Source organism: Schistocerca cancellata, chromosome 12, assembly GCF_023864275.1.
Source record: "Schistocerca cancellata isolate TAMUIC-IGC-003103 chromosome 12, iqSchCanc2.1, whole genome shotgun sequence".
Classification (NCBI taxonomy): domain Eukaryota; kingdom Metazoa; phylum Arthropoda; class Insecta; order Orthoptera; family Acrididae; genus Schistocerca; species Schistocerca cancellata.
In genome coordinates this window covers 157,001,841-157,019,452 of record NC_064637.1, presented here as the reverse complement: position 1 = coordinate 157,019,452, position 17,612 = coordinate 157,001,841, and the positions used below count along the sequence as shown (strand labels likewise).

General features: G+C 44.9%; 1 protein-coding gene across 1 annotated transcript in view; it reads right to left on the bottom strand.

Moving 5' to 3' along the window:
* The window catches only part of LOC126109849 (epidermal growth factor-like protein), a 137,017-nt gene that overhangs the window by 19,186 nt on the left and 100,219 nt on the right, over positions 1-17,612 (bottom strand). The window contains exons 3-6 of the mRNA XM_049914915.1: positions 8,639-8,702; positions 6,871-7,023; positions 5,748-5,992; positions 3,065-3,256 (exon numbers count right to left, since the gene is read on the bottom strand). Coding sequence (XP_049770872.1) covers positions 3,065-3,256; positions 5,748-5,992; positions 6,871-7,023; positions 8,639-8,702 — 654 coding nt within the window. The remainder of the gene's footprint in view (positions 1-3,064; positions 3,257-5,747; positions 5,993-6,870; positions 7,024-8,638; positions 8,703-17,612) is intronic.

Here is a 17,612-nt window from a genome sequence, read left to right as displayed (position 1 = left end):
GTTTCATCATTTGTTTGTAATAGAAACAAACCAAACTTTTCGTCAACCGTGGACATCACATGGAAGATGTATATGTGCGGTTGTGTAAGATGTATCCTTTTAAAATTGAATGGTTCTTTTGAAAATAAATTGCCTCAAATTTGTATCTTCATCCCTGTATAAGACATACTCTCATTAAATGTGTTTTCTTCTATCTACTGCTCATAGATTTGAAGTGACGATGGTGGCACCTTGTCTATGAAATATTCAGGAAAAGAACATGCTGTTCACAAAATCTCACACCTCTGCTTTACTGTGGACACTCGAAAAGTAGCTACTTTGAATCCATTATTATGTATGGTATTTTTTTGGGGTAGTTCGACAAATATTGTGCGGATACTAAAAATACAAAAAAAAAAAAAAAAAATCATTCGAAATATGTACACTGCAAATCACAAAGAACCATGTCCACCATTATTTAGAAAACTTAGAATATTAACTCTTCCATCCTTATACATATATGAGGTTATTATATTTTTGTACACCAGGTATGAATTATTTGAGGAAAACCATTGTGTCCATTCACATGATGCTAGAAACAAAGAAAATTTTATGCGGCAAACCCACCGTCGCAAACTGTATCCCCAGGGACCTCAATACATACGAATGAAAATTTGTAATAAATTAAAAGGGAACAAGTTGATGCAGATGAATTGGGGTTCAATTAAAAGAAAGCTATATGAGGTACTGACACTGAAGTGTTATTACACAGTGGATGAATTCATGCGTCCTGGAAATTTGAGCTGGATATAATGTTTTACATATTCCAAGAAATATCCATATATTATTATTATTATTATTATTATTATTATTATTATTATTATTATTATTTATTGTAGTCCTATTATTTATCAATGTAAAAATCTTTCTAACTGTATTATAAATTTTTCACACGTTTCCTGTACGCAAACCAAATCGATTGTAAATGTACGTCATGAGATGAGAAAAACACAATTCACTAAAGACAATTTATACAGCACATGTCAAAAATTTATTCATGTGTTTTGGACTACTTTCACCCTGTTAGGTGCACTGTTTTGTAATGTGTGAAATTTGGTTCTACATTTATTACCAAAGAAGGAAACTGTAACCATTTAAATGCCCAAAGGCTTGAATTTGAAATGACTGGAAGCACAGATTTTGTTGACACTAAGGAAGCTACATGCAGAACTGTTAGGGCTAACCATTTCTTTATCTCCAAACTGTATGTTTCATAAAATGACAACCTAAATGTATGGAGTGCTACTGAAGCATTTGACAAACATATGGCAGGAATAAGGGTATGTGCCACCTCATTCTTCTCCTCATTTTTCTCCTCCAAGTTCACGTGGCCTTTCCTACGAACCTTGTGAACCTACTCCATTCAAACAAGGTAAGTTTTTTAGCTGACACAAAGACTCCGTGACATTTGCACTTTTCTGTGCACATATGCCTTTACATGGTGCTTTCAACACCTAGGTGAAACACTCTGTTATGAGCTGTATAAGTGATGGATCAAGGCTGTCACATAGATGCAGTATTCACTTTAATATCTAAAAATCATTTAGCTCAGTACAACATTGCCTCTTATTAATGAAACTATGCTCATATGAGGTATTAAGTGAAATTTCTGACTCAGTTGAGGATTTTTTGGTAGAGAAAAGGGAATTGTGTTTTCTTGAATGTAGGGTGATTGACAGATGAAGTAGCTTCATGTGTGCCCCCAGGAAGTGTCTTTGGACCCTTACTGTTCACGTTGTATATTAATGATCCAGCAATCAAAAATAACCTCAGAATCTTTCCAGGTGGTGCAGTTATCTGTAATGAAGTACTGTCTGAAAAAAGGAGCTCAAACATCCAGTCAGTTACTTAGATTTCAAAGCAGTGAAAAGACTGCCAACTTGCTACAAACATACAAAAATGTAAAATTTTGCTCTTCAAAAAGTGCACTAATGCAGTATTTATCCTGTAACAATAATATCAATGAGTCACACTGGAATCAGTCAACTCATACAAATACCTGGATCTGAAATTTGTGGGGATATGAAATGAAATGAGCACATCGACTCGGTCGTGGGTAAAGCACGTGGCAGACTTTGGTTCATTGGCAAGATACTGGAAAATTAAATCACTGCACAAGGAAGATTGCTTCCAAAAAACTCTCGCAGTCCACCCTAAAATACTGGTCAAAATTGTGCGATGCATACAAATAGGACTGACAGATGATATTAAACATATACAAACAAGAGCAGCACGAGTGGTGTGATGTCTTAACTGGCATACACTTCATTTCTTGAAGCTATTTACAAAGTTTCAATAATCAGCATTAGGTGAATGCTGCAGAAAAATATCCCAGGACTCTGTATATAATTAAAGTACACACAGATGCAGGCATTGCTCCTCCGCTCTGTATGCAAATGTGATGGCAAGAAATAGTAATATGTGCTACAATGTGAGGTTCCTTATGGCATGCATTTGACTACAGTTTGCAGAGAATACAGACAGATATAGATATAGACGTAGTTACTTCCACTTTTCTGTGCTACGCCTCAACAGTGCGCCTCCGTAGTCGAGTGGTTGACATAGGTCGCTGCCATTCTGAGGACCGTGGTTCAATTCTGGTACTTCCGAGAATTTTTTCTCAGCGGGAGGACTTGTACGGAGTGCCCTCAACCCTGTAATACCAGTTGAGAAGCTATTTGACTGAACAGTAGTGACTCCACAGTTTGGAAAGTCTGCAAAACGGCTGGGAGAGCAGTGCGCTGACCACATAACCCTCCACACTGCATCCGCACGATGTCAGAAAGCAGGAATGACAAGACGGCCGGTAGACGTCCCTCGGACCTTTATGGTCTCGACGAGGAGCTCGCACGTGCCTCGACGAAGTGCCGCTGTCGTCCGAGTGAAATTGGGTACTACACGGTGTTCAAGCAAATCTCTGTACTTAGCGGCACTTGCCGACAACTATCCGAGGTAGTTTTCTGTGGCACCTTTCCAGAGAGGAGACTGGAAAATTAAAGTAGCTATTTGATGTGTAGGTACTTACGTTTTGGTGGCAGCATCCAGGTAGTATCCGGAGTCACAAGTACATGTGTCCGGGCCAGTACAACGACCGTGCGGGCAGCCGGACTTGCACGTGGGTGCGCACTGGTTGGACTTGCCCACCTTCACGTAACCGGGGTGGCACGTACACTCATTAGGGGCCGTACAGTCACCATTCAAGCAGCCTCCTTCACACCTGCGGACACATGTTAAACCCTTTAACATGACATGGTGTGACTGTTCTATGGACCCATCTGCACAAGTTAGTTCTGCTCTATATGGGAACAGTACATCTGCTGACAGATTCATGACATAAGATTAGATGTGGCAGAATGTAGTATGTTCTCATTCTTCGTTTGGATAGAGACCTTGGAGTGGCAACTGATAAATTAGAAGTACATGCAAGGCCTGTCCAGTAAATAAGAGTTCTGAGCCTGTGTCACTCAAAGGGATTTTTTTTTCTTGACAGAGGTGGCAGCACTGCATTCAATAAAAATGAGTTGGCAGTAGAATGCATGCTCATTTGTCTGGGAACTTATTGTAGTGCAGTGTTGAAATATATGTGTGTATTCTGAATCCTGCCAGCTGTGATGTGAGGACTGAAATCTGGTTTCTTCTTGAGAAGGAGAATGTATTGTTCCTGATTTTGAGTGAAATCTAGCTTACAGGAATAGTGTAATGAATCATAGTAATGCGTACAAGTGGTTCCAGTAATTTAAAGCTGTCAGAAGGAACGTTCATAATAATAATAATAATAATAATAATAATTAAAAAAAAAAAAAAAAAAAAAAAAAAAAAAAAAAAAAAAAAAAAAAAAAAAAAAGATGTGTGCATCCCTAAATCATGATTTGATGAGATGGTGAACAAGAATGAAGAAATTATTTACGGCAGCCATCAACTGTCTTCAGACAAGACCAATGCCACGTTCCCAGAAATCTCTGCATCTCCTCTGTACATAGTTATTGGAACACTGTGTGAATTGTGCATGCATGAATGTTTGTACCTATTTCTCCCTCTTATAAAGGGCTTTGTCTGAAGGCTGGAATAAAACAGTCTCTTATTAATTGTGCCTGTTGGATTTTCAGCATCTCCTCTGTGTGATGAGTTGCAATGCATCATATTATTTCTGTTGATTGTTATATTTTAACTTGTAAATTATTAAATATTATTACTTCTCATATGAAATACAGAATCTGATTTTATAAATTATTAACTTTATTGTTAGGACTTATTTCCTTTCAGTTTTATCTTGTACTGTGTGTAGTTGAAACTAATCATACTCCTTTAGACAGTCACTACAACCCAGGACTGGAGCAACTGAATCACATTCTCTGCCAGAGATTTGACTACCACACACCCTACCTCCCACAGAGGTAATCTTCTGCCCACCTAAATTAAACAATATCCTTATCCATCGCTGCTCGGACACTGCTTCCAACCCCCTTGCCTTGTGGCTCATATCCCTGTGATAGACCCAGATGCAAGATGTGTCTCATACATCCTCCAACTACCACTCACTCCAGTCCTGTCACAGGCATCTCGTACCCCATCGAAGGCAGTCACCTGCGAAAGCAGTCGTGCGATCTACCAGCAAGCACTGTGCAACATCTTACACGGTTGTGACAACTGACAACCTGTCCATCTGCACAAAAAATCTGAACAGCCCAGTTGTCGAATATGCCACCCGACAAGATGTGCTTCACTTTTAATGACTTCTTCACAGCCTGTGCTATCTGGACCCTCCCCCCCTCCCAATAGCAGATTTTCTGAACTGTGCAGATAAGAACTCTCCCCACAACAGATCCTTCATTCTCGTAAGCTCAATGGCCTCAACCTTTGGTATTCCTGTCTTCCACCTTCCCTAGTCCCAGTCCAGTGTGTGCACACACCTATCCTGCCAATGCACCTACAACTCCTTTCCTCTTCTCTCTAGGATAGCCTCTGACACTCCACCTAGCAACCTTATCCCATCCCCACCACATCCCTGCACAATTCTACATGCAGCACTAGCATCTTCCCCACCCCTACCCTCTATCCCTTCCCCTCCTTCCCCAAACTGCTTCCTTATCACTACCACTTACCCCACCAGATTGCAGCACACGTCAGACACAGTTGTAGCCAGTCACTTTCCATATTATTGTCATTATTCCATCCTGGACTTTCAATTGTTTGAAACTTACAATTAATTTTATGTAAGAAAGGTGAGTACATGTTACTTACTACATCTTTGTGGTGAAAAGCAACATTGATCTGTGGTGAACAATAAAAAACTGCTTCTTGGGTATTCAAGATAGCTGGTTCTAACATGTTAAATGTAGTTGGCAAGCTCTGGCAAAATGTAAACCCCTAAATCATTTACATTTTGTTGCAGGCCCTACTTTTTTCTGGTATTAAGTCTTATTTTTTACACATGCTTTTACACTACTGTCCAGTCTGTTGTAACTGTATGTTTTGTATCAATTGACAGTCTAGAGAAGGAAGCGAAAGTAATGGAACTATGTTGTAATTAAACATTTCAGTGTATATTACTTCACTGAAAACACATTGTTGGATAAAAAGAAATATCTCCTTACGTGCAACTTAATTTTTTCCACATCCCTGTAGGCTCTCCTCCAAGACAAACCCACAGAATACAGAAGGAGGGAGGTCTCGTGTAAACTGACGGGCAAGTACGAGACTGCGATTACCTGGGCAGGCAGACTTTCCTGGCGTTGTCCAGCGTGTAGCGAGCGTCAGAGCAGGAGCACACTCCGGGTGCCGTGCAGTTTCCGGGGGCGGGACCGCAGCCACCAGGGCAGAGTGGCACACACAGCTTGCCCGTGGAGTCCGGCCAGTAGCCGTGGTCGCAGTTGCACGTGCCGCTGCCGGTACACGTGCCGTGAGCGCACTTACCGGGGCACGTGGGGATGCAGTTCCCACTCAGGTCCAGTACCTGTGGACGACACCGGCCGACCGTTATTTTATACACATTTGGAGGTTAAAATGGGTCGAGCAGCAGTCAGAGGCCCGACAGGTGGACTAGACCCCGACTATCGGTCCCTGGGAAACATTGGACTGCAGCCAGTGGTTCCTACAATGGATTTTATGGTCAGCATTGGACACCACGATATAGTGGAGTGAAAAGCCTTTTCCAATTCTCCAACCCTAAACTTCCAGTTCTACACCATCCTTGGTAAATCTTTAACATGGTACACTTTTTGGGAAATGGTTTAACAGGAAGTTGACAGACTTTTCTGCAGAGGAGACAGAAAAGTCAAATAATTACAGCAGTTGTCACGGCTACCAGTGCACGTATGTTGAGAGATAGCCAACACATACATGTAGTACCTGTAAATAATACCATTCTGATATTTATGTTTTAATACCTAACCCTGTTGGAGAATAGGAAAAGAAACAGTCCTCATATATGATTATATGGACTGTCTAGATGGCAACCATCACCCGAACGTAGGGTGAAGCATATGCCATGCGACTTGATGACCAAATGGTGTAGGCAATATACAGAAAGTTTCAAAATTCATGTTACACGCTTCTACCCCTTGTAGAGAGACTCGCTGGCAACTTTAAAGTGAAGATTCGGAGCCCATTTTAATAGACAGTAATTTTTCCCTCACTCCATTTTTTAATGGAACAGGAAAGAGGAACATACCCTCCACCATGCACCAGATGGTGCACTACAGAGTCTGTCTATAGATTTATGTTCTATTCCAATGAGAGGTTGGCACAGCAGATACAGAAGCGGTAGACCGTATAAAACCAGTCAGTAGACAGATGACCCAAAACGGAGAGACGGTGACTACACGAACACACCTTTCCACGACCACAGGTGCAGACGTTGGGTGCGGAACAGTTGCCACCGCGGCAGCCACCCTCGCACTGGGGCAGGCAGTGGTAGTCGGTGCCCAGCTTGTAGCCCGAGCAGCAGTACGGCACGGTCCTCCAGCCGGGGGCCGGCGTGAATGTCTGCAAATACCACCGACAAATGAGTTTCTCACTGTAATGGTCTCTCAGTGCCAAATATAGGCTGCAGAAAGAGATTGTCACAAAAATATTGGCTAACATCCGGTATCATATTGAAACATCACCATGATTAGAAACTAATCTGTAAATACAGGATGTAACTATACTAGTATTTTTCTGAAAATTTTTCAAATCCACCACTTCCTCCCTCCCCTCCCCCTCCCCCACAACTATTCCACTTGATTGCTTACACCTCTGACTCCACCACTTACTTACTCCTAACTTCCACTGTTCCACCACATGTTATCCCCAACTTCAATAGTTACTTATCCTCGACTTCACTGCTCCACCACCTGTTTTTCTCCAACTCCATCATTGCTTACCTCCAGCTTCACGGCTCCATCATCTCCTTACCCCAAATTCCAGCGCTTCCTTATCCGCAACTTCACTACTCTACCATTTCGTTATCGCAAGCTCACTACTCTTACCACTTGCATATCCCTGTATCCCTGACTCCACTCACTGCAACACCCCCCCCCCCCCCCCACTCCAACACTGCTTACCCCACTCTGTCACACGGATCCTCTCACTGCTTACCCCACCACCCCGGCCAATGGACCTGCTCGCTGCTTACACCCCTCCCTACCCCACGGCTGTGCCCCTGGCTTATCCCCCCGCACCACAGCTTATCCCCCCGCCCCACGGCTCCGCCCCCTGCTTACCCCCCCCGCCCCACGGCTCCGCCCGCAGCTTACCCCCCCCCGCCCCACGGCTCCGCCCGCTGCTTACCCCCCCCCCCGCCCCACGGCTCCGCCCGCTGCTTACCCCCCCCTGCCCCACGGCTCCACCCGCTGCTTACCCCCCCCCCGCCCCACGGCCCTGCCCGCTGCTTACCCCCCCCCGCCCCACGGCCCTGCCCGCTGCGTACCCCCCTGCCCCACTGCTTACCCCCCTGCCCCCACGGCTCCGCCCGCTGCTTACCCCCCCCGCCCCGCGGCTCCGCCCGCTGCTTACCCCCCCCCCCGCCCCGCGGCTCCGCCCGCTGCTTACCCCCCCCCCGCCCCGCGGCTCCGCCCGCTGCTTACCCCCCCCCCGCCCCGCGGGTCCGCCCGCTGCTTACCCCCCCCCCGCCCCGCGGCTCCGCCCCCTGCTTACCCCCTCCCCGCCCCACGGCTCCGCCCCCTGCTTACCCCCCCCGCCCCGCGGCTCCGCCCCGTGCTTCCCCCCCCCCGCGGCTCGGCTCCCTGCTTCCCCCCCCCGCGGCTCCGACCCTGCTTACCCCCCCCCGCCCCGTGGTTCTGCCCCCTGCTTACTCCCCCCCCCGCCCCACGGCTCCGCCCGCTGCTTACTCCCCCCGCCCCACGGCCCCGCCCGCTGCTTACTCCCCCATGCCCCACGGCTCTGGCCGCTGCTTACCCCCCCACCCCACGGATTCGCCCACTGCTTACCCCCTTCCCATGGCTCTGCTCGCTTCGTACTACCCTCCTCCCCAAACTCAACTCTCTGCTTACCATTCCTCCTCCCCTCCCTCCCTCCCTCCCCCCCCCCCCCCCGCACCTACACACACAACAAAATTCTTGACATGGTTGCTTGAGTTGGGGTTGATCCTAGTACTCACACTGCCTGTAGAGGCGGGTGGCGTTGCTTTTGTTCCATTGGCTGCAGCCAGTGTGGCATTATATCTGTAACAACAAGAGGACTATTAACACCATTGCTGCTACTACTACTACTACTACTACTACTACTACTAATAATAATAATAATAATTGCACAGAGATTTCACAGTGTTATGATGCAAATGATAGAAAAAATCTTTAATGCATCTGACGTCACATGAAGGCACAGTTGTGAGAAAGACGTGTTCTTGATGGATTATGTGCAATTAGATCAAGGCTTAAAATTAGGCTCATGTCATTTGGTGTGAGGAATAGCTCAAAAACATTCGATTGAGGTAATACAAAATTTGTTCACACCATCGTACCTGGAGACGATGTTTGCACGTATTTGTATGAGCTGGAAAAGGAAGCAGTAATCGTTTTTTGGGTGGTCCTCAACGAACCGAAATCACCGATAGCTGTTGTTTACTTGTGAAGCACTTTAAAAAAGATGGCTTAGTTATTTGCTTGAACTGGATGTAAGGTGCACATTGCTTTAAAGGACTGAATAACTGTTAAAGCTGAATGTTACACAACAGTTAGTTTGCCACGAGACACAGACGAAATCACAGAAACCAAACAAAAACATTACATCATTCTTCATCGTAGCAATGCCAACGGTCATACAAAGTCTAACGATTGATTACTGGACAGAGCAAAACATGGATTATTGTCTCATTGCCTAAATTTCTCAGATTTATCAGTCTAAGTCATTTCTTTCTGTTCCTTTACATCAAACAAAAAATATGTGGACAGAGATTTTCGTCCCCTCTAGAAACTGTTTAACTTTTACAAAACCATGTTTATGAGGTACCAAAATAGAAGAATGTTTTCAGAGTCAGATCAAATATATGGAAAAGAGTGGAACTTTTAACGATCTTGGCCCTAGCTGTGGTGCCAGTGGTAAAATAATACCGCAGTGTTTGCACAACTCTCTCAATTCTTCGATCTTTGTTATCCTCCATTCCATGTTATTTTCTTCACGTGTAAGTGCAACATTTTTCGTCAGTGTTTTTGTTTCGAATATTAATAGTTTTTCCTTTATCTTTGTTTTTAAATATTAATGGTTCACATGTATATAATGTTAGTGGTTTAATAGTCCATTTATACAAGCGAATTTTGGAGTTAGTACCGTAGTAAATGATGTGCTTCAGACATTGATGAAAGTAAAAAGTGTTTTATTTGCTGTTACTAGATTGGCACCTTATTTCTACATACGCTGTAGTGTTGTTACTAAAAAGGCTAACGCAGCCCTGACAAATTCACGAAGGAGGCGTGAGACATCTTGAAATATATAGCTATGTAGTCTGCAAAATAGGTCGCCGAGGTTGACTGAATGCAAAATGACATTATTAATCCAGTATTACGCGTTTCGACGTCTGCAGACATATCCGCTCATGTCTGTTATCTGTACAAGATATAACTACTACGTCAACTTGAGCACGTAACTACTATGTCTAGTGGTTGTTTAGGTTCCAGGATCTCTTGATGATGGCAAACGGCGAAACACGTAATGCTGGATTAATGAAGTAATTTTGCATTCAGTTAATGACTTCTCCCTCAGCGACCCATACAGCAATTTCCAGATTACATACGAGTATACACTAAAAAGATCCCCAAAGTGGGTGAAGCGGTCAACAGTCTTCAAAGCGAACCCATTTACAGTCACAGGTGTATCACTTCGGATTTTCGTTGTTATAACCAGATATTCTGTCTTTCCTTAATTAATACATACGCCTGTTTTCTCGGCAATTTTGTAGTTTTACAAAACAGATTTAATCAGAATGATGTAAAAGTTTTTTACATCATTCTGATTAAATCTGTTTTGGAAATACTTATTAATGATACATCATCTGTGTAGGCAAGTCTACCAAGCTAATGCAGTTGAGGAACGACAGCTATTTGACGTTCGACGAGTGATATTGAGGACATCAATAATTAAGAAACCTCTGAAGAAAAAACGTGGAAACATCATGACGCCAATGTTACATTACGTGCGTAAGGTGCAAATTCGCTCTAATATCTTTTGCCTGATTTTCAAATTCTTTGCCAGCGGCAGTTATCTCATGATGCTCTTGTACGCCGAAAACTGGTTTACGAGACAGATTTACAGCATCCACAATTTCTGCTTTGTTTTTGACTGATCAGAGAACATCTTGTTTGGTAATAGTAGGCTACGAACTAACGGCGTTCCCGCGTAAGCAACTGCAGTCTTGTCCTACACTGTTGTTTTTTTTCCTGTTCAAATGTTGAGAGGTCGGAGCAACGAGATACTGCCGTTTGTCGCGGCGCGCGGCGATACATCGAAAGCGCTCCGCTTTCCTCGTCCAATTCTTCTCGGAACCCGCGCACAGTCCTCGCCTGTGACGTCATCGGCTGCTGAAAAACAGACAGAGCGGCCGCGCCAAGGTCGTAACAGCGCAGCCAAAGAGCGAGGAGCGGTTCAGCGATTTGCCTAACGGCTGTAGGTGACTCGACAGCACTCCCATTACTCGCGTATGTCACCCCTGCCTGATAACGCATGGGACGGAAATCGATAGATGTGATGTACACATACCGACAAACAAATGACTACAATATCAGAAAAAAACGGATGAAGAGAAAGAGCTTAACGAACCGAGCAAGTCGGTAATGCGTTCCTCCACCTATGGTCCTTACACAAGCAGTTATCCCGCTTGGCATTAATTGACAGAGTTGTTGGATGCCTTTCAGAGGAATATCGTACCAAATTCTGTCCAACTGGCGCTTTCAAATCCCGAGCTGGTTGGACGAGTCTGCCCGCAATGTTCCATACATTCTGAACTGGGGGAGAGATCCGGCGACCTTCTGGCCGAGGAAGGGTTTGGCAAGCACGAATACTAGCGGTAGAAATTCTCGCCGCGTGTGGGCGGGCACTATCTCGCTGAAACGTAAGCCCACGATGTCTTGCCATGAAGGGCAATATCTCGACGTACCTCTGTGCTGTGAGAGTGCGGGGGATGAGAACGAAAGGGCTCCTGCTATGAAAAGAAATGACACCCTAGATCATCACTCCTGGTTGTGGCGTATGGTGGGCGACAGCCAGTTTGGTATCTCATTGCTGTCCGGGGCATCTCCAAATAAGCCCTCATTGACTGGACAGAATTGCCTTCACTGATGAGTCCCCTTCGACTTGAGTCCCGATGACCTGTGCCTTCAACCCGCTTAACCTTTACACCAACAGTCACTTCAGATAAGAAATCAATAATATGCGTCACTAAAAGTGACAAACAGCATGGTGACGTCAAAACAGGAAACATTCCACATTCTGGTTGCTTACAGCGCAATACTTTCACCTTGTGGCAGAAAGTGGAACTATTATTTTTTTCAGCATACCCTGCGAACGCACCGATCAATGAACACACCTGTAATACTTCAGTGTCCTCTCGTGTACACAGCATGCGTGCAGCACTTTGAACACGGGTTTTTTGGTAGTAGTAGTAGTAGAAGAAGAAGAAGCTTTATTCATCCGTAGATCTCTTTTTACAAGGATATAGGACATGTCCAAGTATTTACAAGTTTAGACCAATTTAAAATAAGTAAATTCGTAAACACTATTTACAGACTTCGTTAGAGACAACCATTAGATTTTACTCCTGGTATACAATACTTTTTTTTAAAAATAACTTATTAAATAATGTAATGCCACACTGTTCACTCATCTCTCACTGCACACACTATACACACAGTTTCATAACACTTCACTCACTACGCGCACGCACACACACACACACACACACACACACACACACACACACATTGGTGATCTCTGGGCCATTTTCTGTACCGCATTTTTGCTATCCTGGAAAACTGAGTCAGCATCCCTCCATAATGAGTGAGATGTTGAGCTCAGAAAGAGGAAGAGGTGTTAGTATTGTGCTAAGCATAGCTTGAGGGGAGAGTGTTTCTAGAACGGTTAAAAGAAGGAAAAAATATAAAGTGAAGGTGTTATGTGGAATGTTGAATGTTTTATGATCATTATTATTATTATTATTATTATTATTATTATTATTATTAATGTGTATAACCCCTACTCTGTTTTAAAGGTTTATCCACAATGGATAAAAGTCCTACTCTGTTTTATCTAAGTAATCCTTCAATGTATAAAATGTATCGAATAACAGGTACTTTTTAGCTGCCTTTTTAAATAATTGTATTTTTGCAATTTCTTTAATGTCTTTCGGTAATTTATTGTACAGTTTTGTTCCTTGGCAGAAAATGCTGTTTTGAGTTTTATGTTTATTTTTTCTTGGTAAATGTAAGTTGAAAATTGTACAGTCCAGGTGAGTTTTGAAGTCACGACCCTCCATGCAACAGATTAGTATCATAACCACTACACCACGGTGCTGGTTAATCGTAACCACTAGGTAAAAGCGAGTAAACGAGACAATGAAATGAACTATGAATTGCATAAATGTTACGTGTACATCTACGACCAGAGTTGTGGAACACCCAAAGTAATACGCCCAAGTATTGGAATCTGAAGGGCAGTCTCGCTCGTACCATCTTACAAGATATGGTTTCTGAACCATAGTTCTTAAGAGTTATAAACTTTTAAGCTTTATCACATGTGCTTCTGCCTTCACGGGGAGCAACTTGCCTACTGCCTTATTTTAAAGAGGCGCATCGATGGCAAGTGTACTTTAAAGAGTACATGAGACATCTGTACGAATCACCAGCAGATAAAAACTGAAGAGCGAACACCAGTCTGATTGTAACTGGTGTACTGCTTTTCATATTGGTATTGGTCTCACCAATTCTCAGATGAACTGCTTTTAAACCATGTACCGGGTGATCAAAAAGTCAGTATAAATTTGAAAACTGAATAAGTCACGGAATAATATAGATAGAGAGGTACAAATTGACACACATGCCTGGAATGACATGGGGTTTTATTAGAACAAAAAAAAAAAAAACGTTCAAAAATGTCCGACAGATGGCGCTTCATCTGATCAGAATAGCAATAATTAGCATAAAGTAAGACAAAGCAAAGATGATGTTCTTTACAGGAAATGCTCAATATGTCCACCATCATTCTTCAACAATAGCTGTAGTCGAGGAATAATGTTGTGAACAGCACTGTAAAGGATGTCCAGAGGCATTGGTGTCGGATGTTGTCTTTCAGCATCCCTAGAGATGTCGGTCGATCACGATACACTTGCGGCTTCAGGTAACCCCAAAGCCAATAATCGCACGGACTGAGGTGTGGGGACCTGGGAGGCCAAGCATGACTAAAGTGGCGGCTGAGCACACGATCATCACCAAACGACGCGCGCAAGAGATCTTTCACGCGTCTAGCAACATGGGGTGTTTTTGTATTGGTTCTAATAAAACCCCATGTCATTCCAAGCATGTGTGTCAATTTTTACCTCTCTATCTACATTATTCCGTGGTTTATTGTTTTCAAATTTATACTGACTTTTTGATCACCCAGTATTCAAAATCGTGTTTCACCAGTCTGAAACAGGAGTGTATTCAGTACACACGATACACTTTCGCAAGTAAGTCGCTTACCTGAAAAAAAGCAGAGCGCATCAACAAAGTTCAAGTTCCCTATCCTTTGATTATTTTTTTCGTTGCGGAATACAAACAAGTGTTTGTGAACCACACGCGGTTCCACCATTTCGTCCAACACTTTTGGCCCGGAGTTTACAGTGGGCGGCAGCGTTGCCGAACATGTGGCTGCAGTTCGTAGTTTAGAAACTTTTTTATGAATACACTCCTGCATGCGCACAGTCCGCTGCCAGTAGAAAGTATAGCCAGAGGTATTCAGTCTTAGTTTACCTGCGCCACATTGGAAGAAGGCGACTATCTCTGGGCGGCGCATGACGTACTTAACACCAACAATAACAGCCGAAGAAACAAAGAAGCGCGATGGACGAATGACAGAACAGCATCGTGTGGTGTGAGTTTCATATTGAAAATATTCAGTTTATCGTAACTTCCTACAAATGGAGTTTTGTAGAATTTTTTTGCCGATCTGGGCTTATGTGGCTGCAAAAGTTGCAGGAGTTTGTGTGCAAGGAAATGTTACCGTTTTTGTAAAATCGGCACCAACGCCTGCTTCTCTGGAAACACGGCTCGTCGATTTCCGCAGACTGCGTTGAACATTTAGGACCAGAATGTATCATGATACAAGCTGCCAAAGCAGGATCCAAATTTGTCACGACAGGATTTATGAAGTACTATGACGGCAAAATGTCATCAGTCTGCTGTATGCTGAGCACTTTTTCACCGACTAGGCTGTTGCAGCTAAAAAGCGGAGCGGAATCAACAAGTTTCATCTCGGGAGTCCACCTAGATCATAAGCAACAGTAAAGCAAAACCTGGCAATTTATTCGTATTCGTGTAAGTAGGCTGTTTATATTTTCTTATTGGCAACTATGTAAGTAGGCTGTTTATATTTTCTTATTGGCAACGTTACGTAGCGCTCTGTATGAAAATCACTGGCTGTGCTGTGTGCAGTCTGTGGCTAGTTTGCATTGTTGTCTGCCATTGTAGTGTTGGGCAGCGGCAGCTGGATGTGAACGTAGCGTTGCGCAGTTGGAGGTGAGCCGCCAGCAGTGGTGGATGTGAGGAGAGAGATGGCGGAGTTTTGTAATTTGTCATGAACTGCTATATATACACTCCTGGAAATTGAAATAAGAACACCGTGAATTCATTGTCCCAGGAAGGGGAAACTTTATTGACACATTTCTGGGGTCAGATACATCACATGATCACACTGACAGAACCACAGGCACATAGACACAGGCAACAGAGCATGCACAATGTCGGCACTAGTACAGTGTATATCCACCTTTCGCAGCAATGCAGGCTGCTATTCTCCCATGGAGACGATCGTAGAGATGCTGGATGTAGTCCTGTGGAACGGCTTGCCATGCCATTTCCACCTGGCGCCTCAGTTGGACCAGCGTTCGTGCTGGACGTGCAGATCGCGTGAGACGACGCTTCATCCAGTCCCAAACATGCTCAATGGGGGACAGATCCGGAGATCTTGCTGGCCAGGGTAGTTGACTTACACCTTCTAGAGCACGTTGGGTGGCACGGGATACATGCGGACGTGCATTGTCCTGTTGGAACAGCAAGTTCCCTTGCCGGTCTAGGAATGGTAGAACGATGGGTTCGATGACGGTTTGGATGTACCGTGCACTATTCAGTGTCCCCTCGACGATCACCAGTGGTGTACGGCCAGTGTAGGAGATCGCTCCTCACACCATGTTGTCGGGTGTTGGCCCTGTGTGCCTCGGTCGTATGCAGTCCTGATTGTGGCGCTCACCTGCACGGCGCCAAACACGCATACGACCATCATTGGCACAAAGGCAGAAGCGACTCTCATCGCTGAAGACGACACGTCTCCATTCGTCCCTCCATTCACGCCTGTCGCGACACCACTGGAGGCGGGCTGCACGATGTTGGGGCGTGAGCGGTAGACGGCCTAACGGTGTGCGGGACCGTAGCCCAGCTTCATGGAGACGGTTGCGAATGGTCCTCGCAGATACCCCAGGAGCAACAGTGTCCCTAATTTGCTGGGAAGTGGCGGTGCGGTCCCCTACGGCACTGCGTAGGATCCTACGGTCTTGGCGTGCATCCGTGCGTCGCTGCGGTCCGGTCCCAGGTCGACGGGCACGTGCACCTTCCGCCGACCACTGGCGACAACATCGATGTACTGTGGAGACCTCACGCCCCACGTGTTGAGCAATTCGGCGGTACGTCCACCCGGCCTCCCGCATGCCCACTATACGCCCTCGCTCAAAGTCCGTCAACTGCACATACGGTTCACGTCCACTCTGTCGCGGCATGCTACCAGTGTTAAAGACTGCGATGGAGCTCCGTATGCCACGGCAAACTGGCTGACACTGACGGCGGCAGTGCACAAATGCTGCGCAGCTAGCGCCATTCGACGGCCAACACCGCGGTTCCTGGTGTGTCCGCTGTGCCGTGCGTGTGATCATTGCTTGTACAGCCCTCTCGCAGTGTCCGGAGCAAGTATGGTGGGTCTGACACACCGGTGTCAATGTGTTCTTTTTTCCATTTCCAGGAGTGTATTATGAGTTTTAAGGTAAATACATTGTTTGTTCTCTATTAACGTCTTTCAATTGCTAACTATCCCTATCAGTAGTTAGTGCCTTCCGTAGTTTGAATCTGTTATTTAGCTGGCAGTAGTGGCGCTCGCTGTATTGCAGTAGTTCGAGTAACGGAGATTTTTGGTGAGGTAAGTGATTTGCGAAAGGCATAGATTAATGTTAGTCAGGGCCATTCTTTTGCAGGGATTTTTGAAAGTCAGATTGCGTTGCGCTAAAAATATTGTGTGTCAGTTTAAGCACAGTCATGTATAATTTGTTCTAAGGGGAAGTTTCATTCGTCACAATACGCTGAGGTGACATTAGTCGTCGTATACCACCGCAAAACCGTATCGAACCTCCATTTGACCAGCGTAGTGCAACGAACTCGACTTGGCACGGACAACAAGTCGCCTGAAGCCCCCTGCAGAAGTATTGCCCCAATAGCCGTTCGTAAGTGCGAAAGTGTTGCCGGCGCAGAACTTCGTTCACGAACTGATCTCTCGATTATGTCCCGTAAATGTTCGATGGGTGACCAAATCAATGGCTCGAATTCACCAGAATGTTCAGACCACTTGCGAACAGTTGTGGCCCAGTAACATGGTTGACTGCCAACCATACAAATACCACCTTTGTTTGGGAATGTGGCGTATATAAATGGCTGCAGATGGTCTCCACTTCCAGTCAGTGATCTGTTCATTTCACGTAAACGCACCCCACACCATTATGGAGCCAGCACGGGCTTGCACAGTACCTTGTTGGCAGCTCGAGTCCACGGCTTCCTGGGGGTCTGCCCCACTCACTGACTCCACCGTCAGCTCTTACCAAATGAAAGTGGGACTCATACGAGCAGGCC